General features: G+C 36.6%; 1 protein-coding gene across 2 annotated transcripts in view; it reads right to left on the reverse strand.

The window, feature by feature from the left end:
• Positions 1-557: 557 nt before the first annotated feature.
• LOC110374357 (A disintegrin and metalloproteinase with thrombospondin motifs 7) overlaps positions 558-15,221 on the reverse strand; it is a 70,582-nt gene continuing 55,918 nt past the window's right edge. For both annotated transcript variants that reach the window (XM_021332033.3, XM_021332035.3), the window contains exons 8-20: positions 14,287-14,400; positions 8,008-8,154; positions 6,599-6,672; positions 6,353-6,519; positions 5,907-6,094; positions 5,521-5,651; positions 5,101-5,223; positions 4,440-4,588; positions 4,105-4,220; positions 3,912-4,026; positions 3,460-3,634; positions 2,855-3,009; positions 558-2,513 (exon numbers count right to left, since the gene is read on the reverse strand). In XM_021332033.3, coding sequence (XP_021187708.3) covers positions 2,379-2,513; positions 2,855-3,009; positions 3,460-3,634; positions 3,912-4,026; positions 4,105-4,220; positions 4,440-4,588; positions 5,101-5,223; positions 5,521-5,651; positions 5,907-6,094; positions 6,353-6,519; positions 6,599-6,672; positions 8,008-8,154; positions 14,287-14,400 — 1,789 coding nt within the window. In that variant the 3' untranslated portion in view covers positions 558-2,378. The remainder of the gene's footprint in view (positions 2,514-2,854; positions 3,010-3,459; positions 3,635-3,911; positions 4,027-4,104; positions 4,221-4,439; positions 4,589-5,100; positions 5,224-5,520; positions 5,652-5,906; positions 6,095-6,352; positions 6,520-6,598; positions 6,673-8,007; positions 8,155-14,286; positions 14,401-15,221) is intronic.

Consider the following 15,221-nt stretch of genomic DNA (forward strand, 5'->3'; position numbering starts at 1 on the left):
TCCCAGTAAGAAAATTATAGAACACTGATTTATTTTTCAAAAACACAAAGTGAAACTACTGATTATGATAATATTAGGTTATATTAGTATTATGTGGATGTTTTCGCACTCTAGATGTATAGGATAGATGATACTCAAACTATGAATCTCAATTATTTTAAGACTTGAAGTGAACAAAAATATTTTTATGGGGGTCACAAAATTATAATGTTTCAGTGTATTCGAAAGATATAAACCCCACCATGTTGATTGTTTTTTTTATACCTCAAGAAAACATTTCATTTAGAGAGAATGGCAAAGATAATAAATGTTATTCTGCCTATCTAAATTGTTCAAGATTTTTTTTTATTTGTACTTTTATACACTAGATTAGTTTATGCAAATGTAACAATTTGTTCTAGATCCATACTCATTGTCAGAATATGTATATTGTATATGTATATGCCCGAAAATTATTTGTAGATGTAATTAGATGCTGCCCATACATTGCTTAGTCTTTTACTATTAATTTGTAAAATTAATTTGTAAAAGCACAAATAATCTTTTTTTGTTGAAACTTTTAATAATAATAACACAGTTATCATAAGTATTTTTAGTTGCACCTTAGTTTTCGTTATGTTTAGGCTATAATGTAGAATTTCCTTCTAAGGTTGAATAGCAACTAAAAATTGGCCTTGCTTGATATATTTTTGTATTATTTCAATTTGATTGTGATTCTGAATTCTGATCTGTCCAGATTGTAAGACTTTTTATTTGGTGCGTAAACTGTATTATTTTCACCAATATATTTCACTGTGATTTTTATTCTTAGCGAATGGGTTAAGGACTTTATAAGTTTTGTATGGATAAAAATAAAAACATTATATAAAACAATGCACGATTTTATTGCCATATCTATTACATACACAATTATAATTGGTACAATGGTATATTTCACTACAATCGATAGAAATGTAACCTGTTGGTCTAATACGTAATTCGTGCACACTTAAGGGTTAGTTTCTAAAGCAGTTTATTACATCATTAAAATTGTGTATCAATTGATTGACGTTTCTGATGCATCTTAGAACCGAAACATCAGAAAACTAGAACTCATTTACATTGATATTATACGTACTTATAGTAGGTAGGTGATAAATAAAAGTATTACTAATGTTTAAAATTATGCATAGTCACATAAAGGAGGACACAAACAATGCTTCTTAAATAATATTCATAAATATTATCGGCACATTTGTTCCAGAATTAGGCACAATTGTATAGAGTCCATATTTTTATACACGCAAATTATCTGTCTAGCTTTATCATAGAAGGGTACTTAATCTATAGTGCAAGACATTTGATACGTATAAAGAGTTCCTACATTTCTAATACTACTCTATGTTATTCGAATTACATATGGATTTAAACAACTGTGAATAGCCTGGTGTACAAATGCCTAAGTTCTTGACTAGCTGATTCATTTATTGTCTATAGGTATACAATACAAGCGATTAAACAGATTTCAGCTCTAACATAATGGATACCCAGTGTGACAATACGTGTTCCATCAAACCACTTAAATATTACAAAATACTCAATAATTCATTTGTACAAAAATATGAATCCATTAATACATAAAATATAAGAACTTAAGTAAATACCTACTTATATAATACAAGTGTCATATTGGCAGTAACAGTGATTATGGCAACGTGAATTTGATTTCTAAAATATTTTTGGTCCAAAAAATTTATTATAAACTTATTCTCGTTCACATTACGTTAATTTGCATTATTTGAAAGAAATACATACACCACTTTAATACTGATGTTACAGAATATAAAATATAATATATTAGTAGTTAATAACTAAGCGAAGACTATGTTAAACCTAGTTACTTATAATATGGCAGTAAGTGGTAATTGCAGAGCATTGTTGATCGTACTCGCGAGATTCGCACACCACGTAGGGATATTCGAGTACTTACACGTAACTGATTTATGTCTATTCGATGGGTTATTTCTTATTGCAAAGAATACGTAACAAAACACTGGCGCTCATAGTCACTCACAACTGGATTCAAGTGTCGCTCTATAGAGTCCTACACTGACTTGCATCACTTCACATCTCACTCAACCACTACCTGTTCAAATGCATTTGTCTCGGTTCTGTCTGCGTTCCTTCCTGAACCCTATGTCTGTCGATGATGAGCAGATACGTATTGTCTGCTGTACCTGATTGTACAGGCACAAGCCGTCGCCGCGAGGGATTGACGACTTATCGAGTGTACTTGCGAACACTCGCTTGAAACTGCGTGATATGATAGTGTATCATAAAACCGCGTTGATTGATGTGTTCCGTATGGATTCATTTCCATGGCGTGTGATATCGTTCCGTTAACATGCTGGTACGTCTGCACATTTGATTGTGCTAATCGGTTTACTGAGTGCATCACATTCGGAGTCCTCTATCACTTTGTTCGTTAGTTTGTCTACGCAGTATACGCCGCGTTGCTTCGTGATTTCCTCGCCCTGTAACAACATGTATGTAGTATGTATGTTGTAGTAAACAGCAGGTACGTAGATTCGTTTGCTAGCAAGCTTTGATACCAATCAGAAGTCATCATCATCATCATGATGACTTCTGATTGCATGATACCAATCAGAAGTATTATGCATATTACTGAGGCGCACGAAAACGGTTTCATTCGTGGCTCCAGCAGTGCCACGCAGTTGCAATTTTATGGATGAAAATAAAATAATAGCGATAGTTCATGAGTCTCTTCTGCAGAATTCTACAGTAATTATAACATTTATAAAACAGGACAAGATAATTAATGGTTATCATTGATTTGTACGAATATAACACCTACCGGCATATGACAGGGCTTGGAGCAAGGGTTCCAGGCGCCGACCCACCAGTGCGTGTGCAACGTGTGAGGAGGGCAGGCCGGCTGTCTGCACTGCTGCATCATAGCTTCATGACGCGGAGACTCGTTGTGGTAGCATTGGGACAGGTCCACTGTACCTGTGTAGCGTAATGTAGGATATATTAATATTGGAATGCCCTGTGATCGTAAAAGATATCCCTGCTTATGTCAAGTTAATTTATTTGTCTTCTGCAGTAAACCATAAATATGGGGTCTAAATAATCTTTTCTTTGGTGCTTGGCGGTTCAACCAATTTCTTTTGAAATATTCCTTTGTGTTGTATACTGGTTTCCTGCTTATGATGAATCTAAGATACATAACTCCTACTCCTTCATTTCATTGGCTTTCTCTTTTGGACAATTAGAGTGTCATTTCCCCCTAGAACATTTTTACTGCTGAGGCCTAATTATTGGCGTCCTACTTTTGTCATGGCGACTGTTCTCATGTAGGAAGATCACCCAGCTGCTTATAACATATCATAGTACACGAGCATTAAGTATTGAGCCCAAATACTGAACCTGTGACCGTAATACAAAAGTGCTACTTACGATTATGATCATCGACGCACTCATACTTCCGCCTCATGTACCCAATGCCGCACGATACGGAGCAAGCCGACCACTCGGACACGCGGTACTTGTACCGGCGTCTCATGCGCTGCCGATCCACCGTGTATTGGTACGTCACGCCGGGGTTGCGGTGACGGCCGCTGTATATTCGTTGCTGGAAGTGGAAGGACAATTTAATTATTGGTCTTACTGGTTTTGTGTTCTCCTAGAGAAGTCCGCTAGTGGACAAAGGTCTCCCCTAAGGTTTGCCTCTTTGTTCGATCTAATTACTGAGTGTAAGTCATCCCAGTTTTTATGCTATTTTATAAATACCTACACAAGAGAAACTAAAACTTTTTTTTAAGAAAGGTATCTTAGACAGGCAACTTTGTGTTATGACTAGTCTTGTTAGTACTGCTAACTCGTTGATCGTCGTGTAATATTTTACTTACATAAACTTTGATATCCTCAGCCAGTGGTCCAACAATTCGTACTTTCTCCCAATCACGATCTCGTTCGTAAATAGCCTGAGTTCCAGCCACAAAGTATTCCGTCAATGTAGCATTTCTGTAATAAAAGTAAATCATTAGCAACTGACGGTTTTCGACGAAAGATTTTCTCGTCTCGTTAATGTGCTGGACTTACCGTGCTCCATTCAGGTATATTTTATTCGACTTAGCGCTTCCAATAGATATGAAGTTTCCAGGATTTACTTTCTCTTGGATTTTTACGTTCCTTGATCCTGCAGGTATGACTGCAACCTGTGGAGAATTAAGCATTACAACAACAACTCTTCTAAAAGGGCTTCTAAAAGTATGTGATAAATGATACCTAGAGCACATCAAGCTACTCAAATTTGTAAAGTACATTGAATCTTATGTTTTGGAGATAAAGTTGAAAATCTATTAAACGAAGACATATTGTAGTAGCTACATGTGCTGGTGTCTGTATCAATAGTATAATTTTCTGAAGTATCTTACCTCGCTAAAGCCAGATTGCTTAGTGGTTCCTTTACTGTAGATGCCCTGAACAGTCTTGCAGGCTGAACCGTTTCCACCACACACACCGCACTTGTCTTCTTCCGTATCAGACCCAACTATCCAGTCACATCCAACTTTGTAGCATACACCTGTGACAAAATACACCTTTTTTTATAGACATCCTTTTTGTCTTGAATTCGAGAAATAAGTGGGTAATCCTCGCCCAGAATGGGGAGAATTTTATATGAGTTGGTTTTAGTGGTTTAATTTTATAGACCTGTTCGGTGGCTACCCAAACCATACGAGACATCGTTATTTTATTTTCGAAACGGTTGGATTAGTATACGTTTTATAGCGTCAACGTTAGCACGTTCGAGCGATTATGGGAGTTAATCGGTTCAGCGCCCTAATTGCTGTTTGTGACGATTTTATATTGCGCTCCAGGAAAGTAATGGCTCCGGATTGGCTGTAAAGAACGTTTTAAGACCGAGGGATGACAGGTAATCTTAAAAGCTTATATATCTTGCCATCATACTCCCTTAAACTATGTACTAATCAATCTATCGTTTCTATCGTCTATGTCTAACCGTTCATCTCCTTTTCTTTCTCTTCAATGTACTTATAAATCATTTTCTGTAATATTAAAAGTGACATAACTTACCAGCGATACACATGTCCCTTGCCCCGATGCTTTGTCTGCAAGGAGTGCCGTCGGCGACGAACCCGCCTAACATTTCCACATCGCTGCCGTCGCGTGCCACGCATTGTAGCTCACAAGGTTTGTCTGTAACAACACATAAGTCTATATATGTATATCTAGATAATTGGGTATGCCACTGAATCTGCAAGTTATATTGATTGTGGCTGCCCTCATCAGCCGATATTCGGGCCGAATTTTTGTAGGACGTGCGCGTTGCAATTGCAATATTGCAATCAGTGTATCCCATTTTGCTCCTACAAGAAATCGATCCCCGATTTATCGGACGTGGGCGGGCAGCCTAAACAAAGATTCAGACCACAAAACACATATCATTTCAGACTACAAAAAAAGTTAATTTTCGCCTTCCGTGTGTAGACTCACCTTGATCGAAGTAAGGTATCCATTCAGATATAGTTTCATTCTTATACGTCATGTTGTTGTGTTTGGAGCACTGCACTTCTCGGAATGATGGCTCGTTGATAGGGCACGGGTCGGTGTTGCAGATCTTGTATCTATAAAAGGTAACAAGGTTTCACAAATCCGAACAATACGGCCTTAACAGCAAAATAGCTTGTAGTTGGAGATAACTGTGAGTGAACATGATTCATATTATGTCTACAAAGATCCTGGGTAATTAGTCTGACATACTTGCAAAGAATAATGCCTAGCATTCAAAAAAGTATTGCAGACTGCGCTTAACAACACAAAGGCCTAGAAATGAAGTAGTTTAAAAACGGTAAAAGCGAAGTGACTTGGTGAATACTCACCGGCTTCTATCACCGATACAGTAGTTGCCATTGTTCTGTGGTTCTGGGTTGTTGCACTCGCGCGACTGCGTGGAGACGCCGGCGCCGCACGTTCGAGAACATTCGCTCCACTCCGACCACGGGCCCCAGCCGCCGTCACGGGGGACGGGAGACGGAGATCGATGGACACAGGTTTGGTTCTGACACCACTGTAGGAAAAAGCTTTATTAATCCCTTATAAAGAAAGGTAAAAAGGACCTATTGATTGGACCATTTTCTAATGTCTACATTGCTTTCTGAGTGATGGAATCCATGTAAGTTCCGTAAGTAAGTACATACATATCAGAATGTCAGTAGGTACGTACATATGAGATCTCATCACTTCCATAAAGTTCCTTAGTAACAGCAAACACATGTTATAATGGCCGTCAGTACAAAAAGTCCAATGAGTTTCCTGCATATCTCACCATATCTTCTCCGCAAGTGGTTCCGGGCGCGGCGGGGCGCAGTAGCGTCTTGCACGTGTTACTGACTTGGCACCACAGTCGTTCACACAGTTCTCCTGGCTTCGAGCACACGACTGCGTCGGGTCCGAACTGCCAGTGACATTGACTGGCTGCATCGAACGTTACACCTGAACAAACAAGTATTAGTAAGACTTCTGTTTATGTAAAAAAAAGCTGTGATTGTTTACGGGATGTATTCGGACTTACCAGCTGGGACTTCGGGATAAACATACGTAGGCTCTTGAGAAGGACGGTCACTCAGACACTCACCCAATCCCGCGCTAAAAGGAAATAATCCAAATTAATGTAGGTAGGCACAACATCTACCATTTATACCTGGCTTATCTAATACCTGAATAGTAATTGTCGTTATCCTATGCGACATTAAAACGCCCATATTTTAAGATAAAAGTAGGTATGCAACCAAATGCTCAGTTTAATTAAATGTAGAGATACACAAAGTCGTTCAAAGTTAGTCAGCGTTAAATTCATTGCTTTGGATTAGGAAATAGTCTACCATAAAATTGTAGCATAATGCGTTTTCTACGTAGCGAGCAAATAACAGCTGAAGCAGAAAAGCGGGCGCGCCTTCTGGATCCATTTCAGCACATTTCACACAATTACGAGCACGTTTACACACTTTACAATGATTTGTGCGTATGAATAGCGAATGGGCACGCCTCTATAAACGCACGCCGGTTTCACAACCAGGCCTTGTGACCAGTAGACTTGCAATAAACATGTCACATTTCGAACCATCGATTTTTAACAGCCTCCGTTTATATTTCTATTCATCACAGAATACTTTAAATTTAATTCATTAAGAAGTGTCATAATTTGAAACTTTATTATGATTAGTCTGTTTGATGATGACAAATAAGTTGGGCTTTTTGTGAATGGATATAAAAATGTCGATGGATTCCGTTGCGACATTTAATATAATTAGTTTTAGAGATTGTACACACAACGACATCCGGTATTAGGTTTCGATGGCAGATATTTATTTATGTGAGCGTAGGATTTCTGCTTTCAATTTTATTGATACTATAAAACATTTTATGTAGTGCGCTAGTAATGACATTATTATGTAAAGAGGAGACACTTTCATGTGCAAATGAAGTTGGAATTAAATAAAGTTGTTGGATTAACGGAATGGTCACAATAAATATAAAGTCATCAATGAAACCGCACGGAAAAGGCTTGACCATTCATTAAATTAAGTATATCTACCGCCTGCCTTAATATAAGTACTGCATTATGCTCAGGCGCATATTTTAGTCTTATTTAAACGCCATTAAGTAAAGTAATATAAACGAAAGGCTTAAAAGCTTTTTGATATTTACACCAAAGATGTTTTGAATGAGTCAACCTTTTGTAAGAAAAGTTATTAAAGTTGAGCGGAACTCGTTTGCTTAGGTACAATAAATGAAACTAATAAATGGTCGATAATTGTTACAGTTTGATGGTCATTAAGTGGCTTTTTTGCTTCGGTTGTTCAATCAAAATTTATTGTTTTTATTTTGTTAAAAAAAGTTATGGCGCCACGCAAAATTGTTTGCACGAAAACTCAGACGTCACTTAAGAATCTTAATATATTTTAAATAAATAATACTTACTCTAAGAAGTTAGTGACGTCACGCTTGCTGCATCTTGACCAAGCCACCTGGACTGTGTCAGCTTCGAAGATAGGTGTCATGATGTGAAGAGTTGAACCTTCGCGACGATGGCAGCCGATCTTTTCCGTGTCGTGGTAAAGTCCAAAGCTATGTAAAAGAAAAACATTTTATAAGCAACTTAAGGAACATTTTGGTCAGTTGGTCGTCTTTAGCATTTTAGCGTAAGGTAGCTTTTCTATATTTCTGCTGTTAAAAAATCATAATGCCTTTAAGGGTTTGTATAAATTCCCAAATGGGCAATGGCCATCTATGAGTTAGTAACTAAAATGACACAGTGCTAACCATACCTTATTAGATTTTTTTTTTAACTTTTGCTCTATCATATCTATCACGTTCTTCCTTCGTGATAGCAATTTCCTTAAAAAAACTTTAGCTCTTTGCTGTACCATATCTAACATGTTCCTCTTTCAAGATAGTAGGTAATTTTCTTTGAACAATATTGGTTCGTAACACTAACACTAGAATATTTTTGCTACACGCCATAACAGTTTCTACGGTACTTGTTACTCAGAAACGTCTGAGAGTATCTCATTATTACAGACTTCAAGAAGTTTCCACTTAGATTGTCGGAGGTCCCTATCTCCTAAGTTTTGCATACTCCGTTAGTTTAAAAAGCGTGAGCGGTATCTACAATGAAATGCAAACAAGATGCTTACATAAATAAATAGTTGAAAACACGAAAATACATCTTATACAAAGTTACTGTTAAATCGAATAACGCTTTATCGGTGGTTTATTGACTTATTGACATTCGACAGGTATTTTTAATTGCATTTAAATTAAATATTATGATTTAATATGTTTTGATCCAATCTGGCATAATGGTATAATTATGTAAATAATACTGAGGATGTTACGAACTTAATCTCTATATTGCACCACAATTAGGTAAACCGCGATCATTATAATAATTTAGGTAGGTATCCATCCATTGATATTTCTGAGTTAATAGTTTTTATAGATACCTCGCATGGATCATCTATATCTATGCATTATGTATCATTTATGAGACGTTATTAATGCAACGATAATGGCGTTTATCGGCAGTGTAGCAACATGTTAATCTTAATAGCTCTATTAGCGTTGGTCGTAATCACTATCGTATTGCATGAACGGAGGCGCTCCTGTAAAGGCACGGCCACAACAGCTGATCGTGAAGTCATTATGACATTTTATGACATATTGGTGCAGGCCTAGCCTAACATGCGTACAGTGACTTGTGTCACGGATGTGAACCCCGTCACGCTGTGTTAACCGCTTAACAAATTAACATTACAAGATTTAACTAATTCCAGTTGAATGTATAGATAGTATGTGTTTATCAGGTTTGCAAAAATATGTAGGGGAATTCAGGAATATACCTCTAGGTTCTTAAAATCAATTTTATGGAACTCATATGGAATACATTTTAAATTGTGTTTATATTTGAAGATTGGATTTAGATAAAAATACTCCTTTATGATGAAGCAAAAATGTTAAGGTAAAGCGGAAATAGATAATTGTCATTACTGCCAGCGAGTTCACTGAAAGTTCTCAGGTTAAAGTCAAAAGTTATCTCGTTAGCTATAAATAATGCTATATAATTACTATGACGTATTCTCATTAATGACGAGAAGATGAGCGATAATAAATTATAATCTGTCAGGCCTATCTTACAGTTTATTCCTGGAAAGTCATTGATTGTAAACACAGTTAAGTATGTTTCCAATATAATTAATTAGTAGCTAGTATAATAAATAATGTTGTGGGAAAATAATTTTGCAAAATTTGAAACTTCCAGCTAGGTTTCTATCGGCATAAGAGAGTTGAAAGTCCTTATACACATCAATCGATTTAGAAATTTAAGGTGTCACTTGTAAGCTACGGTTGATTAACCTTTGAATAAAAACTTGATTTCTACCTCTTATTATTTTCAACAGCTTTTGTCGATGATCTACAAGAAGTGATGGGTTTATGGGTTCGTCTATTCGCAGACGAGACGTGGTATGACCAGACAAACTCGTATAAAACAGTGGGTCAGTCAGTCAGTCGTTGTGATATTTGGCACTAGAGCCCATCGTTATTATCTAGTTAGGTTGTGTTGACGTAATGCCACCTGTGAGTCTGAGACACCCAGGGCGTTGTAACGCTTAGAATTTATCGCGAATTTCTATGAAAAATTCATTATATTGGCACTAGTCCAGGATTTAATCTATCGACGTTCGATAGCATCAAACGAACGAACGATGGATTTCACTTCGTCTTTGCTAAATGCAATATGCAAATCTTCTTTTATAAATCCGAGACGTAAAATAAATTGAATCGTATCTATCGTGAGTAAAAATATCAATTTAATTGCTTCTCTCAGCCAAACGAACTGAAACTCCGGAAGTGTCGGCACGCGAGGTTACAAACTTGTTATAAATTCCGTATTTTGGTAGGAGGAAAAAATATCGTCGCAATTAATTTTATCGAGATGCGCCTCGTCGGGTTTAATTTAAGAATACAGCTAATGTTAATCTAAAGGTACATTTGTTTAAAGTAAAAAGCCAATATATTTCACGAAGCAATAAAATCCGAATGCACCCGAGCGTGTTGTCGCACACTACACGAACGCTAATGTCAAGAGTCGCGCATCGCGACCCGTATGCACGTCTGTCGCCTGCAAATTGTTTAATTTATTATTGAACCCCTTATTCTTTATACAAGATAACGCCATGAAAAAATAATGAACTTGTGTGGGCCGATAGTGCGGCGTCAATGCACCGGGTGCATTGTACGCGGCGAATGATGCATTCATGTCTACAAGAAGGTCAATGGCTGAGTCGCGCTGTTTGCACATTACATAACCTGTGTTTGTATTATGATTGTGGGCGTTGTCTAATGCCAGTGACAACGCCTTGTTTGTACTAAATAGTATAAACAAACCAACGGGCACAGATCTTCGGCTGCATTGCAACTAACCGTTTCATAATTTTCTATCTTGAAAGCAACGTCCTTGCGGTAATCTCGGCTCAGAAACATGACTCAGTGCCGATAACCGAAGCACTCGGCAACCGTTGCCAAATAAAACTAGCACTTATTTCCAAAATAATACTAACAATATTACGCATAGTTACTTGTTTTAAAATAAATTTTGAATACATGGAAGAATTTGGCGTCCCCGGGAATCAAATGATGGACATGTTCTTGCTGTGATTATTTTTTTAAGAATGAAGTTCACGTCTGATGTGGTGTTATGAAACGACACTACGTGATGTGGCTGTGTACTTAGCTCGTTTAATTATTAATCTATTCGTATTTGCATAAAGTTTACTAGAAGTACGAACGTGTTATAGTATCTGTGGTAGTCTAGCCAAGGCCAGACTGAAGGAACAGGTTGACGGTACCTCGCATAAACTTTGATCGGCTGATGCGATCACGAGTGATCATGTAGCGATGTTTGTGTAACCTATTTATCTAGATCCTATATGAGTTGCACTGCAGACTAATCACGTCGTTCGCGGTGTACATTGCGGGAAATGTGCACAATTTCCACACAATTCATGCACAAACAGTAATGGGTTATAAAAATATTTAGCTAAGCTCTAGTGATGGGAGTATCGATAAATAACAGTAAAATTTCTGTCGACGTAAACCTACGAGAGATATGGGGATTTATTGGTGCCTATCAGTATTTTATGACTCTTGTATACTATGCATCGATTCTGTAGGGACTAATACTGGTATGATAATGCTGTTAACATAAATCTTTCTTATGGTTAAATCATTTTTCTTATCTAATCCGACATTAAATTCTTTATGGGATATAAAACGTTCAGCAGATCCATGGTGAATGTATGGAGGACTGAAGACATCTATTTCGGGTGTGGCTATCTGAAGCCGGTGGTTACTGTTCAAGCCGTACATTATGTGTTATGTAAGGCGTCTGTTTACATTGCGATTAATATTTCTAGTTCAATAGTACGATGGTGGGTGAGTCATCTAATCGAAAAGATTTTCAAGAAATTAATCACATTGTAATCTGTAAATAAGTCGGGTCTGTAATTCAAGGGCGTAATTAATGGTTTAATGCTTCGTACTATGAAAGACTGTCTTCAGAGAGCCTTTGAGAACCATATTTATTGCAATATCCATACAGTACTCCGGATACTGTCAATCAGTGAACACTTATCGTAATCGGTTAGTTGGCATACCAACATCAACAACACATACCTTTGTATTTATTTTATTACACAATATAACCAACCTTTTTAATAAATCAACGAGTGTAATCAATTGACGTTACAGTCTCCACTTTATTTGAAAAAAAAACAAACAAACATCGTTTTGTATTTGAAAATAGAATAAAATGAATCATGTTACTTTTTTAAATTTATTGCTGGCTGTAACTGGCTGAGTGCCTAAGAAATGATATTCTCGAAAAATGCAGATAACATGCAATGTGCATTTGCATAAATAATAGGAATTGTTACATTGAATTATGAGTATGTTAAAGCATTTATGATCTGCCATTGTTGTTCTAAAATTGTAGGTTATTTCAAAATCATTTACGTAATTAGGTTGGTTACAGTTTTATGTGTTTGATGGTTTTCCCAGACAATTCAAATACATAAAGTAATGTTTTTTCATGAATGTAATATGCAACTAAAGATAAGCAGCACGCACTAAGACCATGATTATATCATTGACATTTTAACGATATGATAAAAACTTTTTTCATGACTAATTTTTTTTGTTCTTTATTTAAATCTTTGGGATTTCCATAGAGTAAGAAAAGGAGGCCTGGTTAAGAAAAGACTCGTTAGACATAATTAAAATGCAATTGAGTTTGTACTTTATCTGGGTAATTGCACAGCTGTTAACATTTTATATAATTAAGTGTGGTTAGTTAGTCGTAAAGTATAGGGCAGCGTACATTTTATCCATTTAAATTGAGAATGAATGAACATAAACACGTGGATTGCGGTTTCGCTATAAACTATGTACGTGAACTTAATTGAATTTATAAATAGAGGCAATCAATGTTGTTGATGATTAAATATATGAGAAACTAGCTGTTGCCCGCGACTTCGTCTGCGTGGGCAATTTGGAATTGTCAAAATACTACTTATGCCGTAGGTGTATTCTTTTACATAACAGTATAATTAGGATAACTACTTAGCAGCAGCACGGGTTGATCAATCAAGGTGGTGTCGACGATGTGTGTCTATTTATATGTATGTCAGTCAGTCAGTCAGTCAGTCACCTTTGAGTTTTATATATTTAGATTAGAACTAAACATTATTTTGTTCGTTCCATTACGTACTGATAGGTTCAAACTAATACATTTTACATCCTTCATCATCCCTTATTTTATCACCCGTGGGGGTTGAAAGGGGTTGAATTAATCAAAATCGTATTTAAGCGAACGTCATCATAAAATTCTGATTCGTCATCAGGACTTCTTCATAAAATCTAAGAAGATGTATACAAACTTTCATCCCCTATTTTATCCCCTTAGGGATGGAATTTATCAAAATCCTTTCTTAAGGGTTGCCTACGCCATAGTAGCTTTATGCATGCAAAGTCTCAGTCCGATCGGTTTAAAATTGACAAAGTTTCATACAAACTTTCATCCCCTATTTTATCCCCTTGGGGGTAGAATTGATCAAAATCCTTTCTTAGCGGATGCCTGCGTCATAACATCTACCTGCATGCCAAATTTCAGCCCGATCCGTCCAGTGGTTTCAGCTGTGCGTTGATAGATCACTATGTCAGTCAGTCAGTCACCTTTGAGTTTTATATATTTAGATAGTGCGCATTTTAAGGATCGCCAGTGCATCTTGATACATTAATATGAGGATTTTTTTAGTTAAGAGCGCAGTGGGAGCTTCGGCCCCTATTTAGTCAAAATATTCAAATATGTTTTTTTAACCTACATAAAAGGTGTACAATCGAAAGTAATACTATCATCTTTTGCTACCTCTGAACATTCTATATGACACTATTAGTAGGTACTTTACAAATAACTTATGTTCATCGAAATGCAAAAAAAGTTACCTACGTATTGAAATTTGTTCCTCTCTTCTCTCTTCTTGTTCTATTTCGTCTATTTCACGCTAAAACTTCTTGATAGATTTTGATGAAACTTGGCAGTAATATAGATTATACATATAGGCTACTTCTTACACATGTGCGAGAAGTAATTCCCTCGGGACGCGGGTAAAACCGCGGTTGGTAGCTAGTAGTATTACTTACTTGTGTCCCAGCTCGTGCGTGATGGTGTGCGCTAGCATGATGCCGTTGTCCTCGTTGACGGAGCAGCTGCGGTCCGGCTTGCACATCCCCGCCACGTGCGCCACGCCCAGGGTGCTGGAAATATTGTGTTTATTAGTACCACGCAAATATTAAATGATCATTATTTATAGCTTCACTTCTAATTAACATGTTAGTTTTGAGAGAGCAAAAAAGTCCAGCGTCGCGTCTGCCTATCGATTCATGATAAACGTAACTACTTCGGAACGCATTTTTTCCGCACTATCATCTTCCGAAACTTTTCCTAAGGCTTTCTTCTGCATTAATAGGATGGTATGTATATGAAAATAATATATTCAAATCAGAGGTACTCGTACGCTTTTTTTTTACTATCGGCGGTATGTGAACAAATTTTATCCATCAATAATAATATTTAAGTTCATAATAACTGTTCTATCAATTACAGTAATACAGTTATATAAAAATACCCCGACGCCAAATATCAAACAAGATTTTCTATCATACTTCATAATTTCTAGTTTATTATACAAGAATTTAACCGTAAGTAGTTATGAACTAAAATAATTGTCGTGCAAAGTTATCACACGGGAAACAAGGAAATAATTATTGTTTTACATATGAATTAGCGACTAATAAAGAATGCGCGTCGCGACTCCTAATTGCTTGCTAATTAATCAAGTACACAGAGGGCGTGGCTTCATCATACCGAGCTAGACGGCGCGCGCGCAACTATACAAGCTAACCACAAAAAATATGTACGTTCCGATTTACATAAAAAAAGAAAAAGTAACCATTCATAGCGATTTCCATTCGCTTACGTAAATAATATAAAATCGATTTCAGTATTGTGTATAAAATTCGGAAAGTTTCAAAGAAAAGTTTTTCTTTATCGTTGCGTAACAATAAAAGACGAAAGC

This window comes from Helicoverpa armigera, chromosome 17 (genome assembly GCF_030705265.1).
Source record: "Helicoverpa armigera isolate CAAS_96S chromosome 17, ASM3070526v1, whole genome shotgun sequence".
NCBI classification, from domain to species: domain Eukaryota; kingdom Metazoa; phylum Arthropoda; class Insecta; order Lepidoptera; family Noctuidae; genus Helicoverpa; species Helicoverpa armigera.